Source organism: Ascaphus truei, chromosome 8 (assembly GCF_040206685.1).
Source record: "Ascaphus truei isolate aAscTru1 chromosome 8, aAscTru1.hap1, whole genome shotgun sequence".
NCBI lineage: Eukaryota > Metazoa > Chordata > Amphibia > Anura > Ascaphidae > Ascaphus > Ascaphus truei.
Window position 1 is genome coordinate 85,869,984 of NC_134490.1, and position 25,271 is coordinate 85,895,254.

At 42.9% G+C, this 25,271-nt stretch overlaps 1 protein-coding gene across 9 annotated transcripts in view; it reads left to right on the forward strand.

Moving 5' to 3' along the window:
- The window catches only part of SGMS1 (sphingomyelin synthase 1), a 285,401-nt gene that overhangs the window by 212,590 nt on the left and 47,540 nt on the right, over window positions 1-25,271 (forward strand). For 5 of the 9 annotated variants that reach the window (XM_075612914.1, XM_075612912.1, XM_075612916.1 and 2 more), the window contains one exon: window positions 22,670-23,511. In XM_075612914.1, coding sequence (XP_075469029.1) covers window positions 22,886-23,511 — 626 coding nt within the window. In that variant the 5' untranslated portion in view covers window positions 22,670-22,885. Of the gene's footprint in view, window positions 1-1,580; window positions 1,731-3,626; window positions 4,065-22,669; window positions 23,512-25,271 lie in introns of those variants that run through there. The other 4 variants (XM_075612913.1, XM_075612919.1, XM_075612915.1 and 1 more) reach the window with 3 other exon arrangements.

Genomic DNA, 25,271 nt, shown 5'->3' on the forward strand with positions numbered 1-25,271 from the left:
GCTTGCGTCCGTGCCCGCCTCCCCCGCGTGCTCCTGCAGCCCGGCGATCTGTGCCTTGGCTTCAGGGGTTGGGTCGCGGCGTTTGGAGGCGTGGTGAACGTGTCACGGAGTTGGTTCACTGAACCAGCTCGCGTGACGCGACTGTAGCCCGAAATATCATTTAGCGTTGTAGCGGCAAAATGTAGCAGCGTCAACCCGGCACTTTGCCGGCGGTGGAGTTTTCAGTTTGAACACTCCCACCGAAGAACCCGAAATTGCGCTTGCGGAGCAGTCACCCTGAACTTGTCGTTAGGTATAAGTGTCCCCCCCTCCCGGCTCAGAGTGAGGTATAAGTGTTGCAATTGTCACATGAACTTTGGTCACAACTCTTGACTTTTGAAAAGATTTGGAAACTCTGAAACGCCCCTCCCCGCCATGTGCAACAGCAACATGCTACAGTATGCATCGAAGAAGCAAAGTGCAATGTGAACTTGTCAGGCAGAGTCTGGCTCAGTGCTTTTCAGCCTGTATTTTAGGTAACTCTTTGGCGCCTGGAAGAGGTTACAGGGGGGTTCTTGCAAGAAATATGGTAATGTTGGGTGTTCTTACTCTTGAAGAGATTTTTTTTATTTATGCCATATTTTGAATTATTTTATTTGGCTGTTCTAGTTTGTAAGGTAATAAACTATATATAAACAGAGAGAGCTGTTTTATTTTAAAAAAATAAATAAAAAAAACCGCAGTAGTATGTATTTTTTAATTTATTTTTTACATAGGAAAATTGGGCTGGGTGTTTACAAAGTCGCAGTACATTTTTGAGGTTAGCGCATGCCTGGTAAATCAAGTTTATTTAACTGCCAGCACCTAAAATACTTGTTAACCTAGCCCTTACCCTAACCCAAATGCCACCCTTATGTGCTACTGTAACCCGAATATGTAAGATAGCAGTTACCTTACTTAACCTTTCATATGCCACTACCCCTAATATGCAACCTAACCCTTACCTTCTCCCTAATATGCCACCCTAATACTTACCTTAACCTTTATTTGCCACCTTAATATGCAATCTAACCCTTATCTTAACTCTTACCCTATTCAGCACTCAGAGTTCTAATAATCTGGGAGGAAATAGTTTGATAAGTAAGGGCAAAGATAAATTATAGTGCTGTGGGGTAAATAGACTTGCGTTTTTTAAGGGATTCCACAGTCACCGTAATATTTGAAGGGCATCCACCGTTCTTGAATACCACCGATGTGGGTGAACATCAGTGTTGCAAAACCTGACAGGGTCCAACTATAGTTTATACACCTGACACCTGAATAATTGTATCATCATCAGTGAGGTCCTTTATGACATACTAGGTAAATAATTGCAGTGACCTGAAAAGAGGGCCAGTTACACAGTCCCTAGACAGACATAGCATTACATCAGCCCTCGGGTGCAAAAACTCTACTGCTGCAACCGGCTGTTCAACTTGAGCTTCTTTGCTCAATGCAGGTATGATTTTCCCAATTAACTATAGCATAGTTAATGGCTAGAGTAGGCCTGGCCAACTCCAGTCCTCAAGGGCCACCAACAGTGATGTGATCTGGTTCTTCAGGTGCCCCATGCTGTAGCAACGTCATATGCCATTTGCTCGCATGCTGAACGCGATCTGGGTAGCGGAGGAATAGAAGAGGAGCGGTCACATGATGACGTGCTGGAGGGACTGTGGGCCCTCTGGTGACAAAGCAAGGCAGGCATTTAAAGGGTAAGAAAATGCCATTTACTACTGGGAGGAGACCCCTGATAGAGGGAATGCAATTGAAGAATAGGGTGCTTCAGTAATGGACGATTCCTCACTTGGCAATAATATAGCAGTTGCAATAAATAAGAAAAACGCTATACAACGTATATACCACATTTATCATGGGTATCATACTGCTGAGGAAATTCAGCGATCCTAGCATTATTATCAGTGTGAACACAATTCTTACCCCCCAACTTTATATTTTTGTTTTTATTTATTTGGGTGGAGGAGTTATAAATAATGCCAGAACTTAAAAAAACTGAAAAGTATGTAGGGTGCGCACGCTCCAAGCAGCGAGGAGCTATGGCCGTTTTTAGGAAAATCAGAATGGCGGCCATTTTTAAGAGGGCCATCAATTTTTTTATTTTTTTTTCTGAACGATTGAATTTGAAATATTGGCCACCGATTTTAAACAACTCATTTAACCCTAATCACATTCCTTTTTCATGATCAGATGTGCTTCACATTTAAAGCACTTGTGCAAACATTACTGAATGTTAAATAAACATCCTTCATCACACACACATTCTTCAGCGCTCTCAAAATGTGATGTCAGAATGATTGCATAAGATACTTGCGCTGTGTGTGGGTAGAGGCGCTGTAGTTTGCAACTGATGACTAAAGTTAAGTAATGCCCTGAATCTCATGTAAAAAAAAACAAAAACCACCTTGCCAAAGCAGCTATCCTCTCTGGCACTGAATGAATGAATCGACCTCAATGTGAAATAAAGCAGCTCTTATCTATCTATTGGTGAGAAATCCCCATTTTTACTGGAAAAGATGAGGGGGTGTTAAATATATAGAAACCAAGCGTAGGTGGAACTTTTCTTCACAGGGTTGTTTACTTCCAAGATTGGCCCAAGTGTTTACCAGTCGCTGAATACAATGAATAATGGCAGGATATAAACTATTTGTTTTAACTTTGTAACCTTTTTGTAAGTGGATGTATACATAACGGCAACAATGAGTAGTTTTCTTTCTGTTAAGTGCAGATAAAATGTCTCTCTTCTTGTATTTGTGGCCAGAAATAAATACCTTCTTCTTTGGGGCGATTTCTGCACTAAAAACACTTCAAAATAAAATCCATCTTTTTCCATGTGCCATGCGAGTGTCAACACATTTTCTTCCCTCACTGTGCATACAAATGAATGCTCATTACGGAGTTTGTGAGGAAACAAGACATTTAAGTCAGAGCGTAGACATGAAAATGCCTCAGTTAAAATCTGGGCCTACTAATAATCAATATATTTACATTGCATATTCAGTAAGGTGAAAAGAAATTAATAAGTAGGCCTCAAAGACCTAACACAGTTAACTAGTAGATGTGGTTCAACCCATACTACATTTAGTCGACTGAGATACATCTCCTATATTTGTATTAATATTGATCTAGATTTGAGGAAGGGGAGGGAAAAAAAAACAGCTACTCAATTATGTCTCATAAAAGAACATATCATTTCCTGAGTCTAGTAATGGCAATCAGCTTTCTCCCTGGATCAACATCCTTCCTATAGACACAATGATCTTCTCCGCACTCACACTAACAAGTATAACAACTCTATGTCGAAGTAGTCAAGTATATATTTACTTAATAACACTGTGGATACACAGAAATGGACGCCACATAAGTTTAAGTAATTCCCAAAAAGGGGAAGTGTCTAATGTAATGAAAGCAAAAATCCAAAATATATAACCAAAAAAAGGAGGGAGGGGGGAGAGGAGTTAAAAAAATACGCTGATATATCGAAGGGGGGGGGGGGTGGTCAGCATTAACGTTTCTGGGTGCCTACCCATTCTTCTGGCCCGTTCCTACGTCTGTACAATAATAATAATTTGTATTTATTTATTTATTTTTAGACGTAGTACCTTTTAGTAAGGATCTTCTTGGAATCCTGTTTTAGAGATCACTGCAGCTGTTATCCGGCAAGACGCCACACAAGAAATCCATAGACTCGTATCAGTCAATTTCAGAAAATGCTGCTACCGCTGTTATTCGGTGGAATGCCAATCAGAAGGTCCATCTGGTTTAACTCCCGTGCTGTAATGAGAGCTGTTTAATACCAGTCAGATATAGTGGCAGAGTAGGTGACGTCATTGTTTGCCAACAAATCAACAGATGATTGCGGTGGCTGTCATGGTCCAATGTTCTCCGTGGGATTGAGGACACATTCAGAGAGCGTTCTCTCTAGGCAACAGCATCGGCGGTGGTCATAGTGATGATCAAGCGTCCATCAGATTCAAAAGCCATTCGGAGCAGGCTCCAGATGTATAAAAGGAGTGAAACAGATATTTAAGGCAAGTAACGAATAATGTGTCCATAGATAAAAATCCTACTAGAATCCTACAGTGTGTGCATAAATACACCCCCCAGAAAGCATACAAAGTGTTCATGATAGTCTTATTCAGAAACAGACAATATTATAGCCCATTTTGTAGATGATGGTCTCTGATAGTCTAGGGACATGAAAAAAAAAAAACACATAGGGACAGCAGTAGAACATTAAATGCTCCTGTTGGTGGTAGAGGTGAGTACAGACCCAAAATGGTGGTGGAGAGGGTCCCAGACAGTATCATGTATGTAGGAATGTAATCCAATGTATATGTATCAGCCAGTATGGGGTGGAAGATCATCGGGAAAATCTGTAGAAGACATGCAAGGATTAGACAAGAAGACATCCCAAAATACCCTAGCTTCTTTGTTTACACACTCTCACATCACAAAAAATATTGGCGATCAAAGACAAAATGGGACAACCGTGAACCACATATCCATCCTTTGTTGGACATAACATGGAGAATATCAAAAACAGTGCAAGAAGGGGATGTAAGGAGCAGACCAAGCCACCCTAAAAGAAGCAATTTAGGTCTAATTCCTTATTCATACTTGAGGTAATCATGGTATTAAGGCTTTTAATCCAAGTGGCCTCTTGGGGCAGTTGTTTTAAGCTACTTACCCCTCTTCGAGGTCTATCCGCCCCATCAATATCCTGAAATCTAAGCTGGTTGGCCTGGTGGCACGTGGAGACAAAATGACAGGCCACCGGGGCCTCCAAGTTCCCCTCCTTATAGCCACCTTATGTTGGCCAATCCTCTCCTTCACCTTCTGTGTGGTCTCGCCCACATAACCCAACCCACAGGAATATGTAATAAAATAAACAACATATCTATATGAACAGGAGAAATAGCTCCTAATAGTATACTTCTGTCCCATCTGTGGCTGTGTAAACATGGGCCCCTCCTGCGCACGATTGCAATGTGCACAGGCACAACAGGGTCTGAGATATGTTTGCGAGGATGTTTTCCCACCCAAATCTGCTTTAACAAGGGTGTCTCTCAGATTGCTACCCCTCTTCTAAAAAAAAAATAGGTGGAGCTTTAAATAGATTCCCCAGATTGTAATCCTGAGATAACAAAGACCTGTGGAAGATCTAATCCTCCACTGAGGGAACTGTAGACTGAGATAGAGTACTGAATATTCCCTCCTTGTTTTAGCCCCAGTGTCCTCCGCTTCTCTCAGTAATGACATTCTTGGAATCAATGCAACTTTGTTCATCCAAACGTAATTTTGGAAAGCCCCTCTCAGTAAAACTTTTATGAACGAGGTCTAGGCCCTTTGGTACCAGCTCAGGAGAGCTAATAATTCTCACTGGAGAAATTGACTGAAGGGCAGACTTCTAATGGTGCCCGGTGGGTGATTGCTGTCATAGTATAGGAGATTCTTTTTATCCGTTTCTTCAGTATATATGTCCGAATGCAATCTGCCCTCATGTAGACTAATAGTGGTATACAAGAAATTAATAGTCGTTGCATGGTGGACTAGAGTTAAACCTATAGTGGGACAAGCCCTATTAAGGTCCTCTACAAACTGAAACAGACTTTCTCTGTTGCCTAACAAGATCAGAAAGACAATGTATGTATCGCACCCAGATACGCCCACATTTCCGCAACATGGGATGTGCATTAACATGGGAACGTTCAAAACCTTTCATGTAGATGTTGGCGTGTGTGGGTGCAACATTAGAACCCATGGCCCCGTCCAATGGTGTATGAAAAATTGGTCCTCCAAAAGGAAACAGTTTGTCTTGAAGACAATGGATAACAGATCAATAATTAACATCTGTTCCCTCCCTTGACTGAACAGACTGCCAGACTGCAATGTCCCCTGTAGAGACAGAATTCCTTCAGCATGCAGAATAGAGGCATACAGGCTGTGCTTATAATTTATTCTGTATATCCCTGTGTACCTCCCCTTTCTAAAAATATATCTAACATTATCTCAAAGATATACACTGTATCTGCCATCACAGTCTCCTTCGGTAGCAAACTCTGCATTGTTCCTGCCCTTACAATAAAGAACTCTTTCCGTTGCTGCTGGGGATATCTCCTTCCCTCCAATCTGAAGCGATGACCCTGTTTCCTTTGTACTGCCCTTGGCACTGAGAAAGTTATCTTGCAAATACCTTCATTGACCCTGAATATATTTGTATATGGTTATCATATCCCCTCTTAGACGCCTCTTTTCCAATGTACGCAATCTTAATGTGGATATCCTCTCCTCATAAGTCATCCCTTCCATCCCCTTGATTAATGTGGTTTCTTTTCTCTGCACTTTTTCCAGTTCCACAATCTCTTTATTCTAATACATTGGCCAAAAATGGGACTTCGTATCCAAGGTGTGGTCTTACTAAGGATTTTATACAATGAAAAATAAAGCTGTCTTCAAACACATACCCGTTTTATGCAGGATAATATCCTATTAGCCTAACTGGCTAGTGGTGCCAAAATGTTGCAATTCATTACAAAAGGAAAATACCAGGCATGTTGCCATATACAATTTCATCCACTGAAAATGCTAATTAGATCAGTTTTTAGGGATGGCTTTAGCACCTTCAGTTTATTTTAACTGTTCATGTGTGGGACCTTTTAACCAATTTTTAACTATGCTGCTATCTTTCATAAATAAACAAGAACTGTGTAGCTTATGCTGGTGGTGTGCAAACTTTTTTTGTCTGCATCCCCCTGCCTGCTCTCCCCCCCCCCCCCCCCCCCCCATACCCTTTTCTCCGGCATCATTTGACGTCACAACGTTATGTGATGTCGCGTTGGCATTGGAAGTTAAATCATTTACCTCTGAGCTTCAACCAATAGGAAACAGGCATTGGGACACAGCTCGCCATGGGCAAAAATAGGCACAATAGGTAGAGGTGATATATATTTATATATGTATGTATATATTTTTTTTGTTTATATAGAGGCTCGTGAGTAAAGAAACTGACTCTAAACAATCACACTGCGTTTGAATCGGGGGAACCTGGCTTAATTCCAGGTGTCAGCTCCTTGTGACCTTGGGCAAGTCACTTTATCTCCCTGTGCCTCAGGCACCAAAATCATAGATTGTAAGCTTGTCTGGGCAAGAACTGTCTGTAAAATTCCTATGTGCTGCGTACCGCGCTCTATACTGTAACTGTGAAGCATTGGGAGAAAAGCGCTGCATGCAATAATTCTTATGTATATTTGTATAGAAAATGGCAATATAGATAGTCCCTGCTAAATAGGTACTGTTGTGTTTGATTTTCAGCTTACAGTTCATCTAATGTATTCTGCCCATATTGTACCATTCGCAATACGACTTTGCCTCGGTGAAAATAAAGGATAAATGTACTTGTTATGAAGCGTAGGGCAGAGTGCCAGTGTGTAGTACCAGCATGCCAAAGTAAAGATTTCTTCCACGTTGACGCGTCAGCTTGGACATGTTCAAAGCTACACGCCTTGTTTCACAAAATAAAGGGACAGAGTACATTGTAAGAAATGACATACGTGGCTCAGCAAATAGAACTTGCAAGCGAAACTAATGTCGGCCAGGGAAACAGTTTGTTTCCTCATTCCTCACATTGTATTTAGTTGTTCTTGGAACATGTACTCTCCCATAGTTCTCATAGTTGTGTTCATTAACGAGCTGTGCCATCCATACGGAAGTGTCCTATTGTTTTCAAATCGGATCATTTAAAAACCACCAACGGTATGTTTGGAATAAACACATGTTCTGTAATGCAGCCATAAGATACTTAAAGACTTGTTCACTGACACAGACGCAATGCCCCTCCCTGGCTGAAATGCTAGTAGTTTTGCATGGCTAATCCTGTAAGTCTCTATGGTTATCGGCTTGCGGACACACAGTGTGCCATGCCAGTTGTCGGCTGTGTTAACTCCTTCACTGGGGGTGAATGACTCCTAGTTCCAGCAAGGACCACTTTTAATTCTTTAACGGTAAAGGAGTCAAATATTTGGTAGAATTTACTAGATTTGTAAAAAATTTTGCAAAAGCTGGCACAGTACAGCTACTTTTTAAGCCACTCCTATCAGTGTGTATATTCCTTTTGTGTTTAGCTTCACTTTTCAAACTTCTATAAAATGTGTTTTACGTTCTCAAACATCCGCAGCATTTTGTGGGCTAGGCTTTGGTAGCTGAATGCTCTTACTTTAATGCACTGCTATGATTGTATCATTAACATTTGGTTATGTGAGGTAGCATTATAGCAGTACGGTTGGGTGCAGTCAACCTGGAAAATAAACGTTTTCTATTCGGACATACAGTACAGTAAGGGCTTTTGTCTTAGGAAAATGCAATGACAGATGGGAAAATGGCTACTAAATTAGCAGTGTTGAATGAATGCATGCAGTAATGTGAGAATGAATGCATGCAGTAATGTGAGAATGAATGCATGCAGTAATGTGAGAATGAATGCATGAAGTAATGAGAATGAATGCATGCAGTAATGTGAGAATGAATGCATGCAGTAATGTGAGAATGAATGCATGCAGTAATGTGAGAATGAATGCATGCAGTAATGTGAGAATGAATGCATGCAGTAATGTGAGAATGAATGCATGCAGTAATGTGAGAATGAATGCATGCAGTAATGTGAGAATGAATGCATGCAGTAATGTGAGAATGAATGCATGCAGTAATGTGAGAATGCATGCAGTAATGTGAGAATGCATGCGTGCAGTAATGTGAGAATGCATGCAGTAATGTGAGAATGAATGCGCGCAGTAATGTGAGAATGCGTGCAGTAATGTGAGAATGAATGCGTGCAGTAATGTGAGAATGAATGCGTGCAGTAATGTGAGAATGAATGCGTGCAGTAATGTGAGAATGAATGCATGCAGTAATGTGAGAATGCATGCAGTAATGTGAGAATGCATGCAGTAATGTGAGAATGCATGCGTGCAGTAATGTGAGAATGAATGCGCGCAGTAATGTGAGAATGAATGCGCGCAGTAATGTGAGAATGAATGCGCGCAGTAATGTGAGAATGAATGCGCGCAGTAATGTGAGAATGAATGCGCGCAGTAATGTGAGAATGAATGCGCGCAGTAATGTGAGAATGAATGCGCGCAGTAATGTGAGAATGAATGCGCGCAGTAATGTGAGAATGAATGCGCGCAGTAATGTGAGAATGAATGCGCGCAGTAATGTGAGAATGAATGCGCGCAGTAATGTGAGAATGAATGCGCGCAGTAATGTGAGAATGAATGCGCGCAGTAATGTGAGAATGAATGCGCGCAGTAATGTGAGAATGAATGCGCGCAGTAATGTGAGAATGAATGCGCGCAGTAATGTGAGAATGAATGCGCGCAGTAATGTGAGAATGAATGCGCGCAGTAATGTGAGAATGAATGCGCGCAGTAATGTGAGAATGAATGCGCGCAGTAATGTGAGAATGAATGCATGCAGTAATGTGAGAATGAATGCATGCAGTAATGTGAGAATGCATGCAGTAATGTGAGAATGCATGCGTGCAGTAATGTGAGAATGCATGCAGTAATGTGAGAATGAATGCGCGCAGTAATGTGAGAATGCGTGCAGTAATGTGAGAATGAATGCGTGCAGTAATGTGAGAATGAATGCGTGCAGTAATGTGAGAATGAATGCGTGCAGTAATGTGAGAATGCATGCAGTAATGTGAGAATGCATGCAGTAATGTGAGAATGCATGCGTGCAGTAATGTGAGAATGAATGCGCGCAGTAATGTGAGAATGAATGCGCGCAGTAATGTGAGAATGAATGCGCGCAGTAATGTGAGAATGAATGCGCGCAGTAATGTGAGAATGAATGCGCGCAGTAATGTGAGAATGAATGCGCGCAGTAATGTGAGAATGAATGCGCGCAGTAATGTGAGAATGAATGCGCGCAGTAATGTGAGAATGAATGCGCGCAGTAATGTGAGAATGAATGCGCGCAGTAATGTGAGAATGAATGCGCGCAGTAATGTGAGAATGAATGCGCGCAGTAATGTGAGAATGAATGCGCGCAGTAATGTGAGAATGAATGCGCGCAGTAATGTGAGAATGAATGCGCGCAGTAATGTGAAAATGAATGCGCGCAGTAATGTGAGAATGAATGCGCGAAGTAATGTGAGAATGAATGCGTGCAATAATGTGAGAATGAATGCGTGAAGTAATGTGAGAATGAATGCGTGCAGTAATGTGAGAATGAATGCGTGCAGTAATGTGAGAATGAATGCGTGCAGTAATGTGAGAATGAATGCGTGCAGTAATGTGAGAATGAATGCGCGCAGTAATGTGAGAATGAATGCGCGAAGTAATGTGAGAATGAATGCATGCAGTAATGTGAGAATGCATGCAGTAATGTGAGAATGCATGCAGTAATGTGAGAATGAATGCGCGCAGTAATGTGAGAATGAATGCGCGCAGTAATGTGAGAATGAATGCGCGCAGTAATGTGAGAATGAATGCGCGCAGTAATGTGAGAATGAATGCGCGCAGTAATGTGAGAATGAATGCGTGCAGTAATGCGAGAATGAATGCGTGCAGTAATGCGAGAATGAATGCGTGCAGTAATGCGAGAATGAATGCGTGCAGTAATGCGAGAATGAATGCATGCAGTAATGCGAGAATGAATGCATGTTTACACTGTGCATTGAATAAACGGCTTTGCTCAGGAGATATAAGCGTTTGAAATATTACGGTAAACATGGAGCTCTCCCATGTGCAGTGTTACGGTTACCATGGTAACCTCAGAAGCAAGAGATTGTACAATCATAATTTTAAACACCATTAAAAAAAAATTGGGGTGAGCTTGGGGTGCAAGATACTAATATTATGAGTTAAACCTGTTCTATGGACCCCTGCTGCTCCGTAGCGGCAGGCACTGTCCCGGGCGCCTCAGACTTGTGTTTATTCGGTCCCGGCACAATAAGTCTTGCTACATCTGTGGGCTGTTGCGGGGAGGGGGGATTCTTGTCTCTCCCCATTATCACTTGGCAAACAGTGCTTCCACTGCAGCCAAGGATTCTGGGTAATGATATGCAAACGAGCACTGTGTGTCACGCTACGTCTTATCCGTTTTAACATGGAGCTCTATAAGCGTTTGCCTGCCGTGTTACACGGCTTTTCAGCACAGCCTGGGTTAAAGAAATGTATAGCCAGTAACCTACTCAGAGACAGCTATTTAACCCTTTTGGGTCTCACCGGGCGAGTTTGGTTGCTGGATATGCAATGTGAATCTGGTACATGGGGATAACCAGACATTCCAGCGCAATCAACTTCCAGCGCTGAAGGGGGTTAAACATACCTTTTCCACCTCCCTTTCTTCTGCTTCCATGGACAATGGTGTCTGCTGCCTAAGATAATCGGTAAACAGAGCATAGCGGAACACTACTCCTGCTTTTGGCAATTACTGGTTAGCAAAGCTGTAAGGTGTTGTGCAGGAGTGGGCAAATCCTGTCCTCTCGGGCCACGGTCGGGTTTTAAGGATGTCCCTGGATTGAGCCACCTGTACTGAAGCAGGAATAGCCTTAAAACGTGGTCGGTTTGTTGGTGGCCCTTATCGCCTGGAGTTGGCCACCCCTGGTGTAGTGTATTGATCAATACTCTGTGCAAAGGCTTCAGACTGGAGTTAGGAGGGGTTTTTTCTGGCAGTCGAACTGTCGCTTTTATAGATGAAAGGTACAAATGAAATTGGCTTCATTAGGAAGATCAAACGGGAAATATACAAGCCCTGCTCAGCACGTAACTGAGGTGATGTACAGTAGGGGTTCTCAAGGCCCAGAGCCAAACAAAGTTTTTTGATGCAATAAACCAATACCCTATCCATATGCAAAGTTGGTGCACTAGCCACTGTGCAAATATATTGGTTAATCTTAAAGCCTGGGGTGGCCAGTGTTCCCAAAGAAGGCATTTCAGATCTAAACAAAATGAAATGCTCCTAGTTTTTGGTTATCCATATGAGGCAATCCTAACCTCCCCTTTTAAAAAATTTTTTTTTTAAATGTCTTATTTTATTAATGCATTATTAACCAAGATTAAACCCCCTAGGACATTTCACTGCTGTTAGGTAACGTTGGTGTTAAAGTGAAAATGGGGCTGCTTCTTTAACAGATGGGCAAAATTAATGAAATTGTTATTAGTCCCTTATTCTGCTTGACTGTGATCATTAGTTTGCACATGTCCTATAAGGAACTGACCGATGGCTGTATCATGTGCTCATAATGCTTCTTCACTGCCTTTGCTAGCAGTCGCAAACGCTTCTTCCCTTCTGCAGACATGGTCTGTACGGATTGTAGCTGGAGTCTGTAAGATCTGTGTTTTGTTTATAGTTTTTTTTCTTTTGATCTTATGTTGATCTTTGACCTGTAATCACGATGTTTCTACAGTTGGAAACAGGACTGTAAATGACTTCTGAAATATATGTGGTCTTACACACTCTCTTTGGTCTCGCACACTATGGTGCTAAAGCAGGACTCTTCCACGTGGTGTGTGATCTGTAGTGCTTCAGGATTTCTTCCCCATCTGTTTAAAGGAGCAGTTCATCCTACTTTTTTTATTAGTTTGTTTTTGTCCCTCCCTTTTTTTTTCCTTTTACCTGAATGGAAAGCAGATAGGTTCCCGAGATACAGCGGAGTTCCCTCTAGGAGAAACAAAATGGCGGTATAAATCTCCCATTTCACGTGGGCCAAAAGGAAGCCGCGACATCATAGGTTGCTGCTTCCCATTGGCCCACGCATCATGGGAGATTTTAAGACAAGGAAGTGTTTGACCCTACGTATCTCTGGAATCATGGGGTCTCCAGAACTGAAATAGGCCCAGTGCTGCCATGGGACAGCACCCATCATTGTCAGTAGTGATGGGCCCTGGTGTTAAATGTTAACAGTGCAGTGCCAATTAGGACCAACATATGGTGCACACTCTCACTATTAAAAACAAGACCCCTTCATTGCCACACGCCAGGCAAGTAGTATTCCGTAACCATTTGCTTACCCAGCAGGGACTCCAGGTCAGTCTACTCATGAGGTCTGACTGCCTTACAGCTAGGTAGTTACTGCTTATTTGTTTTCTTTTTCTAAGCATCCTCCATCAAGATGAAACCCCTGAATCACAGCCATTAGCGCACATGGCACAAGTGGTACTGTAACGTTAAACCGAGCAGGATAGGTTGCACCATAGTTGAACGCTTTGCGTGCCATTAGGACTTCTCTAAAGAGGTCACATGATCGCTCCATCACAGAACGGACGGGGAGGAGACCTTCCGTTTCACAGGGTAACAGGAGCCCAGAAAGCGATCTACCATAGAAAAACAAGCGGGGTTATTAGCATGTAGCTACGCAGCCCCTGGAATGCCAGACCCAAGGAGTTAATACTGAAGATCTGGACTGGCAAACTCTAGTCCTCAAGGCCACCAGCAGTTCAGGCTTTAAGGATATCCCTGCTTCAGTACAGGTGGCTCAGTCTTTGACTGAAGCAGTGATATCCTTACAACCTGACCTGGTGGTGGCCCTGAGGAGTGGAGTTGGCCAGTCCTGCAGTAGATGATTACTTGAGATCAGTGCATACTGCATAGTTAGTTTGGGATGAGCTGAGATTGCGCGTGAGCTTTTGTTAATGTTTAATGCTCTGTGGCATATTTCACATGAATAAATGAGCGTCAGCACATTAGTGATCCAACCAGCCCAACTTTTTTGGTGTCATTATGTAGCTCATTAAAGCATCTATTTCACTTCAGTCTAATGAGCTAATTGATAAAGGACGACTTGGTTTATTTCAATGGAGCAGATAAACTCATTTCAGACAACTGGCAGCTTTTAAAGCGAGCCCCCAGGAGCACAGAATGAGTGTTTACCGAAACTATTTCACCAATGACATCAAGGCCAGCATAATACATGCCGATATTAGCTTATCATATTAAAGCTGCAGACCAAGCAATATCCTACGTGTTGTTTTCTTTTTAATAAATTAGTTTTGTACTATGAAAAAATACTTGTAGCATTTTATTTTAAAACAACTCTGAATGACATTTATAATGTAACCAGCATTTTTTGTTTCTGTAGCAACCATTTACAAAGTCACATCCCTTTTCTCTTCTGAAACAGGCTCTGGCACACCCCTTTTTGAGCCCTGCCCTCTCTCTAGCAGTGCACCATTTGTATTTAGTGACTGCCTGGTCACATGATCTTCCCCACAGAACTTTGCATCTTTGGTCCTCTTCTGCTGCCCTGACAGCCATTTAGTGAACCCCTGAGCTGAATATTCGACGATCAATTGGCAACTTAGCTAATTACTTAATGTGTAGATTGTATTGATGCACATATTAAAGGGGGGGGAAATGAATGTAAAAAAAAACTGCAGATTGTAAAAAAAATGTATTTTTTTAAATGTAGATCACGTTGAAAGATTGCGCTATAGGTATTTCCAGCAGGGAGTCAAAATATGTTGTGATTTGAGGTGTATTGTTGATGAAAGATTTCAATCATGTGTAAAATAATTTTAATAAACTATTTACAATTACATATAGTAAATAAAAATATCTCTTGTGAGCACATTGGCATTTCTCACAGGGCTGCAACCTGCCTTTCCCCATTATCTCGGTCACCTTGCACTTAATGTCCATTTTAACATGTTCCCCCCTTACATTTAGAAACACTCTCCTTACGATGAGGATGCAACAATCAAAATGAAATGAATGTAAAAGTTTTTAGAGACTTTCAGTTCCTAGGAGATTTGTGAATGTAACTGATAAAACTAATTGTGCTCGGTCATATAAACAAAAAACAAAATACAGACCGGCGCCAAAAAATGTCCAAAGACAGTCTATATGAAGTCCAAATGGAATGTAGTGCAAAGAACTGCTCAATTCCTGCACTTCCAGACATGTAGATATGTCCACGGGCAGATGTTACGTCATATGTGGACTCAGGGTTGTAACGTTGCAGACTGCAAACAGTATACGGACCCGCAGGGCAGAGGCGGGGAGTACTACACCGATCTGTGCCTGGGATGCAATGGTAGTCTGGTCCGGTTCCATGGTTGAGACAGTAGGCAGCAGGCAGGAGTAGTCAGGTCCGGGGTCGAGGCCGGCAGCAGGCAGGGGTAGTCAGGTCCGGGGGCGAGGCCGGCAGCAGGCAGGGGTAGTCAGGTCCGGGGGCGAGGCAGGCAGGGGTAGTCAGGTCCGGGGGCGAGGCCGGCAGGGGTAGTCAGGTCCGGGGTCGAGGCCGGCAGGGGTAGTCAGGTCCGGGGTCGATGCCGGCAGCAGGCAGGGGTAGTCAAGTCCACTCTGTTCCCGCTTCAGCGCTGCCTTTGTGCTTGTGATTGCCTGTCTGTGTTTGAACTTCTGCTTGGACTTGACAACCCCTGCCTGCTGCCGGCCTCGACCCCGGACCTGACTACCCCTGCCTGCTGCCGGCCTCGACCCCGGACCTGACTACCCCTGCCTGCTGCCGGCCTCGACCCCGGACCTGACTACCCCTGCCTGCTGCCGGCCTCGACCCCGGACCTGACTACCCCTGCCTGCTGCCTACTGTCTCAACCATGGAACCGGACCAGACTACCATTGCATCCCAGGCACAGATCGGTGTAGTACTCCCCGCCTCTGCCCTGCGGGTCCGTATACTGTTTGCAGTCTGCAACGTTACAACCCTGAGTCCACATATGACGTAACATCTGGCCGTGGACATATCTACATGTCTGGAAGTGCAAGAATTGAGCAGTTCTTTGCACTACATTCCATTTGGACTTCATATAGACTGTCTTTGGACATTTTTTGGCGCCGGTCTGTATTTTGTTTTTTGTGATTCAACTGACTTTGTCTTTGGGTCAGTAATTCCTGGCAGCCTTGCCTTAACATTTATAAGGATTTTTGAGTGTTTTTCTAATTGTTTTGCACTATATGTTTATTGTTTAGCTTTTAGCTCTAATTGCACCATCCTTTTTCTTTTGTACGGTCATATATACAGAAATTTACTGTATGGGGGAAAAAAATTAAAAACATTTTGGTGTCTTTCCTGACAAGTTTTTAAATGCACAACCAGAACCATTAAAGTTTAGCTGCTCTTTGCCTCTTAAAGAAGCAATCTCATTCTACAGGTACATGTGTTTTTTTCCTTAAATAAATCAGTTTTGTAGTATTCGATATATTAAAAAAAAAAATAATTTTAAATTAAATTCTTAATGCCATTTTTAATATACTGCGCCTCCTTTGATTTCTATAACACACGTTCCTGTTTGTGACCATTTGTTGCCAATATTCCCAGCAGCTTGTGCTGCAAAAGTAACAATAGATAATGTTACCTTAGTAATATAATGGTAGCTGCTGAGTTACACTGACTGAAGGATTGAGTTGAAACTGAAAGGCAGCCATTTAGTGAACCCTGGGAAACAGGATTTTGCTGATTGATCACGGGAGAACCAATCAATTGTCGGCTTAAGTAATTAATTTTGCAATAGAGGTAGTTAGTTATAGGCGGCATATATTAACACAAAAACAAAAAATGATTTAAGGTGCTTAGATTACGTCTAAGTTCTAAAGCGCACATCTTGGGGATACATGGAAAGTGGAATCATAACCTCATTTACATACATATGCAGCCAGACAATCCTATAACTCAGGGGTTCCCAAGAGCACCCAACAGGCCCGTTTTTCAGGATATCTCTGCTGCAGCACAGGCGGCTCAGTCAGACTGATTGAGGCACCTGTACGGATGCAGGGATATCCTGAAAACCGGACCTGTTCGGGGGAAGGGTTTAAGTTTGTAGGCCTGTAAATAAGTGTAGCTAGCAAAAAAATAAATATACTTAAAATGCTAATTATCTTCTAAACAGGATGCGCTCCGGTTAAAGTATTTTACCCTCACTTGTTAAAGTCCGTACATGTGTGCTTTTGTGCTTTTGTGCTTTTGTGCTTTTGTGCTTTTGTGCTTTTGTGCTTTTGTGCTTTTAGGTCGGTAATGCTTGGTGAGAGGTGGAATACCTGATATCACTTTATTTGCCTATATATAGGGCGGCTCCTTTAACCCTTGGCTGATACAGAGGCCAGCAGCATTGTGTAGAGCAGTGCAGCTGGACTCTGGCAGTAAGGGTGAGGAACGCTTCACTCTCCTAGAGCCAAAATGAACTTGTGGCCACTGTTCGGTGCGATCACAATGGCAGTGATGAAGCAAACGGAAGGAGTCCTCTTCTGGTCCTTTTCGGGTCAGATCACGCCCAGCGCTCCACAGGACCGCATAAAGCGATCTCCCGTAGCCTTGAGTGCCAAACCCCATAATGTGGCTACATCATCGGGCACCCAAAGGGTTACATAGAAATAAGGTTGAAAAAAGACATGCGTCCGTCAAGTTCAACCTATGATAAATTTAGACGTCAGATACTTCATCCTATATCCCATCCCCCTTACCTTGTCTCCTGCTCTCGTCGTGGCAACGTGACGTCACGTGACCCCGCTGCGTCATTTGGTGCCACGTTGCCATGGCGATGTGTCGCCGAAGACAAGGCAAGTGAAGTTGCAGGGGCCTCACGCGATCCCCCAGATTAATTTAAATGCCTTGGGAGAAGAGCGCAGGGACTCTGCAACCGCCCCGCCCCCGTGAAAAATGTTGCGCGCCCCTGCTCTATGGCATGCTGGTTACATACTTACCGGCGGTGCAGTACAACACCTTATTTTTTACAGCATGGAATCTGGAGGTCCTCTTTAGCGGATCGGAGGTACAAATATGAAACCAGCTCCCCCTTCCTAAATAACGCTCTTCCTCCCCCCGCCTTCCAGTTCTTAAGATATTTACCGGTGAAGTTACCAGTTTCAACATTTCCTCCAGTGGGAACAAACTACTGCTAAATCTAGAGTGTTCTGTTGGCCAATAGGAAGCGGCAACGTCATCCATTGTGGCTTCCTATTGGAAGACCATTTTAAATACCTTTAGCAAAAACCTGGAAGTTATACCGGTAATGTCACCGGTAAGTGTGTTGGGAACCGGGTCTCCCTGAAGCTGAAAATAGAGCATTTCCGCTGCAATGGCCCCCGGGGTCTCAAACTGTAAAAGGAAGGGGGGGGGAAGAGATAGCGTTGGTTAGGAAAGGGTTGCTGTTTTCATTTGGCAAAAGGTTTTGAACCACGTTAGAAGGCCCGGCCTGTGTAATGCTCTACATACTGTATGTTTGAGTCTTTTTAGATCTCGCCACAAAACTTGGGCTCTTAATGTATTGCTCAGTGGCGCTGCACACTGCACTTTCATTTCTCTGGGATGCAGGATGGTCCCAAAGTTTACACAGCCATTCTGGATCATCATGTAGGACAGGAGAAGGTATATCGGCCTCCAGAACACGTATAACATGCTTCGTTACTTTTTTTTTGACAGGATGAATTGATTTTTGAGTCACAGGGATTAAAAAGACAGAAAAAAAAAACAATGCTTTAAATGACAGTAGCATTCCCCTTTTTAAATATTTTGGGGATGAATAGCTAAAGTATACAGTGTCATTTATAGTTGTTACTAATTAATAAAGACTAAAGACACCCCAGCTTGACAGTAAAGGATGTCTGTATTTTCTGCTCATTTATAATGCTGATCATTTGAAGTACTTCAGAGACGCAGTTAAAATCATTCTCCAGCTAATGAAGGCTGTCTTACTTCTGTAAATTGATTTATTGGTACAAACAAACAATTCCCTATGGTCACTTACTGTAGTTTCTTTTGAGCTCTGAATCAATTATTCAACCTTTTAATGTGAATTATTCACTGTTATCTTCACTCCTTTAGGACAGTGGCACGTGTGCCGTGTCCATTTATTCCGTTAATAACTGAACACTTTTTGTGATGTATTCTCCAGCAAAACATTTTTTTATATAAATACAGGTCATCGGGAAATACAAAATAGTATATACTGTATTTTTTTTTAACAATAAGAATAGAAATTGCATATTTTTTTTTCTTCTAGATAAAAACCCCATAATATAGCCGGGCCTATGTTGGCGCTTAAAAATATGCAATATGTCATTAATACTTGGACAGCAAAACAGGTGCTTCCTATGAGAAATGGCAAATTATAAGCCCTTCAAGCCACAAACCGTGGAGCACCGTGCAATTAAAAAAAGAAATGTTTATAAGACTGAAGCAGGGGGTCTCCGGAGCTGAACAGTGCTAATTTCAGGTCCAGGGAGCCCCTGCTTCCCGATATACTTACCTCTGTTGGAGGTGCTGGTATCTCTGCGGAGTTTAAATGTCCTGGTCACGTGGGCCAATAGGAAGCAGCAAGGGATGACGTCGTGGCTTCCTAGTGGCCCGCGGGACACTTAAGTACTGCCATTTTGTTAGGCACACAAGTTCCCTGGTTGCAGATTCGGCACCCCCTGTGGAATCAAGTATTTCTGAAAGCAGGGGTCCCCTGAGCTGAAATTAATGGGGTTCAGCTCCGGAGACCCCCTCCTTCAATGCTGTAATAAAAAAAAAATGAAAATTGTGCAGCGCTATGGAAAATAGGTTTGACCCTGAACTTTCTGGCAAACCATACTTTTTTCTATGTTACAAATAGTCCTAAAGAACTCGTTCTACCAGTATTGGTCACATGCGTCCATAACCATGTACGTGTGGTCATGCTCAAGGAGCCAAGGGGAACGAAACCTGGTGATAGGAGGATAATGCTATTTCATGCGTGAAATATTTAAGTTAGGAGGATTGTGCTAGAGAAATTAGCCTGTTAACGTCACATATTTACATAGTGAGGTTGAAAAAAGACACCCATTAAGTTCAACCTATGTTAAATTAAGATGACAGATTTACAGTATTTTGATCCAGAGGAAGGCAAACCAAAATAAATTCCTTCCTGACTCCAAATAATGGCAATCAGATTTCTCCCTGTATCAGCACCCTTCCCATGTTTACTTATTTGGTATATCCATGTATCCCTTTCCTTTCTATAAAGATGTCCAACCATTTTATGAAGATATTTTTTGCATGTACTATCTGTCTACATGGGTAATGAATTCCATATTTTAAGTGCCCTGAAAAGCTGCATTTCTTTAGAAAAATCACAAAAAGCCAAACTTCTGATGTATTCTGGTGAGTTTCAATCATGTGCTGTTTCAATTAAAATGACTTGGGGATGATTTAGAAAACAAACAAACTGGGATTGCATTTAGAAATAATATAATGACTGAATATATGAAACGCCATAATCATTGCTTAATACACAGCATTGCTCCACAAAGAGAAGATATGCTTGTATGCTTTTGATGACCTCCTTTGATTGAAGACACAATCCCTCCAGTGACATGTTTAAGGGCTCACATCTGGGTAATTGATACTTTTTTTTATTACCCAAATCTAACACCAATAAGTATTATTTTTTAACTTTGACTTGGGAAGGGGTTTGATTTCCTCTGGTCATTCTTCTGTGTGATCAGCAAGTGCTTGTACAGCCAAACTTCTCCCTCCCCACCCCCCCTTAACGTTATTGGCTCTCTGACAAGGACAGGGTGAGATTAGGGTAACCGAAACACTTTCCCGTTCAGAAGCCCCTAGGAAATTCAACTGATCAACCTACGTGGGATTTGCACCCAGTTGTATTTTTGGGGGGTTCTCTGAATGAGGAAGTGTTTGTTACTCAAATGTTTTTTTTACCCTTATCCCCCCTATCCTTACCAGAGAAGCAGTATAGTTAATGTGAGGGGGTAAGAGGGGACTCAAAAGACACAGTAGCCAGAGGAAATGAAACCCCCCCAAGTCTAACTTTAAAAAATACTTCTAGGTGTCAGATTTGGGTTAAAAAAAAACTTCCAATTACCCAGATGAAACCCCTTAAACATGTCCCTGGAATTAGTTTACTTTGGTCCGAGGAGGGATTGCCCCTTTAAGTTACAGCAATGTCATTCTTTTGAGACCCTATGCATTGAGAAGAACACCGGCTTCCGACATTACAGGAGCCTCGGGCAGCTACCCGTGGAGAGGCCGTTCTGTTCTGAAGCCAAACCGCATACTCAGTTGACTTGACATGTGAAATGCCGGTTAACTTGCAGGACAGGTAACGTGATATCCTGGCAAGTAGCTATTTCTATGTATGTTTTGAGTATTCTTTGACAGCCTCATTGTCGGCGTGCCATAAAGGAGTTTGCCGTTACAGTTGCTTTTCTTTAAACATTTCATATCTGATCTACGTTTTGGAACGGGAGAGATATGAACGCCGTCTGAACACAGTGTTTATAAAGAGTACGAAAATGGTTAACCGCAGGGCGTTGTTTTTCTGGTAGTATTGCAACATGTTGTAAGCTAAATCCAAGGTTGCTTTTTTCTTCGATTACGTTCCGGTTTCTGGTTATTGATGCGACCTTCTTTACACGTTTATTCAGTCGGATACTTTTAGGAAAGTATTGACACTTTTTTCTATGAACACTTGGCGTTGCTCTTTAAACAATCCGTATTACCCTCAGGTAACAATGAGTGGGACCTGTCATATTGGTTAAATGAATGGACCTTCCATGAGGTAGGACCACATTATTTAAAGCAGGGGTTCTCAACGCCAGTCCTCATGGTTTTCTCCCCCCCCCCCCCCACCCCTCCCCAACAGGTCAGGTCTTTAGGATATCCCTGCTTCAGCACAGATTGTTGAGTTGAAGATTCAGCCACCTGTGCTGAAGCTGGGATATCCTGAAAACCTGACCTGTTGGGGTGTCCTGAGAACTAAAGTTGAGTACATCTGATCTGAACGGTGCCTTGTGTGTTGCATATCCGCAATACAGAACCATTTAAACTGCAAAGTCACGTATTGAAACCAATGGGATCTATGGCTACGCTTATAGTGACAGCGACGCAACGGTCAGGCTTCGGTCGCTGGAAAAATCAAATAGAGATGACTTCCAGCGATCGCGACCAAGCCGTACGCTTACTATAAGCGCATGCGACGCGGCAATGCTTTTGTTTTGACACAGCGTCGCTGTCGCCGGCACTGTAAGCGCAGCCTTATTCTGTGTTTTATTTTGTACAGCAAACCTGCTTTATCTTCCTACACCCTAGTCCCAGTATAAAGTGCCTTTAATACCCTTTTTTTTATTGCACACTTGATGGTAAAAAGTGGGGATGTGCAAAATGTTTGAGCAAGTTCACGAACAAGGTGAAATTGGGCAATTTCAAGACGTTTGCACAACTTCTGGTCACATGCCTCTTTATATTGCCATTTTAAGAACATGTCACACACTTCCTAAGTAAGTTCTGCGAGATTAACGGAAAAGGAACAAATTCATGAACCTGATTTGGAGACATTTGCTCTCTAGAAAAAAAAACACAGACCTTTTGTTTTTGAGACAAACTGTATTCATGGGGGGGGAGAGTTTGTGGTTCTCTAACTTGGGATTTTCTAAACACCGCTTTGTTGCTATTAATATCCTTTAGTATTGCTATTACATACAGCGGATTATTTCTTTTTTTTTTAAACTTGTATTTGACATTTCTGCGCATGTAGTTTCACATATTTACTTGGTCTGTAAATATTAGGTAACATTTTTGTTTTGGATATTGACAATATGGTAATTAATATTCCGTAGTACTATATTGTGTGGGTTTGGAAAATACAGTTGGTTTCACATCTCTTATGTAATTGTTTTTGTTTTACTTTAACAGCAATTCCGTGGTGTATTCTTCTGCACGTCAAGACATGAGGCGGCATATGAAGTGTTAGACGTTCCCAGTTATCTATTCTCATCACTGTCAAACTCTTCCCAGCTACTACACATGTGACAGGATGAGAAAGCTACGGAGAGAACTCTTGCTGTATTGCAGTGATAGCAACTGCTGTGCTGTGTAGAACAAGTAAACATTCATAGCCCAGACTGGAAAATGAAGGAAGTAGGGCACTGGTCACCAAAGGAGGTGACGACTTGGCTTATGGAAAAAGGACTGCAAGAATACTTGGAGACCTTTGAGAACCTCAATGGGCAGGGCTTGTTCCAGCTAACAGAAGATGACTTTAAGAAGCCACCCTTGTCACGTGTATCTTCAGACAGCGGCCTGCAGTTGCTGGGCATGATAGAAACATTGAAAATAGAGCACCACATAGAGGAACACAAGAATGGCCATGCCAATGGGCACCTGTGCACCAGCACAGTTATCCCCATCACTGATCACAGCTTCACCAGCAAAGTCAAGAAGAATGGGATGCCGAATGGCTTCCGGAAAGAAATGATTAGAATCCCCGTGCCTGAGCCGGAGCGGTCCCAGGCTTATCCTACGGAGCTGGGCAAAACCCTCCTTGCCTTCGCCTATGCAGTTTGTTGTTTTATCTTTACCACGGTGATGATCTCGGTCGTCCACGAGCGCGTGCCTCCCAAGGAGGTGGAAGCTCCACTACCGGACGTGTTTTTTGATCATTTTAACAGAGTGGAGTGGGCCTTTTCTATATGTGAAATTAATGGGATGATTCTTGTTGCACTGTGGTTACTCCAGTGGATATTCCTGAAGTACAAGTAAGTGAACTTTGCAAATAGCCTCTTTCTTCATCGGCATGTAAAGAATTTCATGAAGGGAAATAATGGACATGGTTCCCCCGCCCCACCCCCCAGAGAAATATGAACTTGGTGAAAACCTATTGTGGAGCTGTGTTGGGTATACTCTTTGCTGGCAGCCATAACCGTGCATTGAAGATGCACTCCCAGCAATAAAGAAACTGGAGTGCAAATGTAATGTGTCTGCGGAAAGCACTGTTTCTGTTTGAAAGGTGCAGTCCCTCGTGTAATATTCAAGTTTCAGTAGTGGAACCCTTAAATATTACAGTTTCTCTACCTCTTACACACAATTAATTGCAATGGTGTTTCAGGTTTTGGCCTGGAAGCCTAACTAAACCGCACAAAGTAAACGTATTACCTGTAGTGAAAGTGTGGTGATATTAGGGGGTTCAGAACACACCTACTTTTTTTTATTTACAAATCTAGAGTATCACAAGTTTTTGTATGCAAGCCCAGAGTATCAAAACTTGTTTTATTTATATACTCCTAGTCCCACTTTAGTTTGCATGAAAAAGGGAGGTTTATTCTAGAATACTCGAATAAAGATGCAAAAGCTTTGACCTAATGTTCATTAAATGTAAAAGCAATAACATTCCTGCATTAACTGCTGAGTAGTGGCCGTTTTAGGATGCACATAAACAATTGTTTGAAATTAATATTTCACCAAAATAGAGAATTGCTGGGTAATTTCACATGCAAATATATGGTATGGATGATTAAGATGAACTTAATCAGCTGATTTGGAATTCCAAACATATAGAATAGAATACACACAATAGGACACGCACACCCTCCGTCCGACACGCCCACCGCTCACCCTATGTCCGACACGCACACCCTCCGTCCGACACGCCCGCCGCACACCCTCCGTCCGACACATTCTCTCTGCCTGTTATACTCAACACGTTCACAGACCACTCTCATACTCCCTTCCCTTATACACACATTACTCACCTCCCTTCTTTCTCAAACCACACCGCTTCCTTCGCCACACACAAAAATAGTTATGGTGAGTAAAAGCGTGACACAAACCCTACCCCTTACTGTGAACAGCAAATAAAAAATATAACTTCTGAGCACATTCACATGTCTGATAGGTCTGCAAGCCTGCGTTTCCCCGTTATCTCTATGCGTACAGTGCTTCCACTGTAGCCGGGGATTCTGGGTAATGACATGCAAATGTGCAAAGTCACCTTTTTGCTTCTTATCCATTTTAATATGAACCCATTTTAGCTTATGCCTACCGCATTACCCAGCACAAAGCAGTCAGTCCACCACACACACACACCCCTGTCACCTCCTCTCCCACCACACACACACACCCCTGTCACCTCCTCTCCCACCACACACACACCCCTGTCACCTCCTCTCCCACCACACACACACACCCCTGTCACCTCCTCTCCCACCACACACACACACCCCTGTCACCTCCTCTCCCACCACACACACACCCCTGTCACCTCCTCTCCCACCACACACACACACCCCTGTCACCTCCTCTCCCACCACACACACACACCCCTGTCACCTCCTCTCCCACCACACACACCCCTGTCACCTCCTCTCCCACCAAACACACACACCCCCCCTGTCACCTCTCCCACCACACACACACACCCCTGTCACCTCCTCTCCCACCACACAGACACACCCCTGTCACCTCCTCTCCCACCACACACACACACCCCTGTCACCTCCTCTCCCACCACACACACACA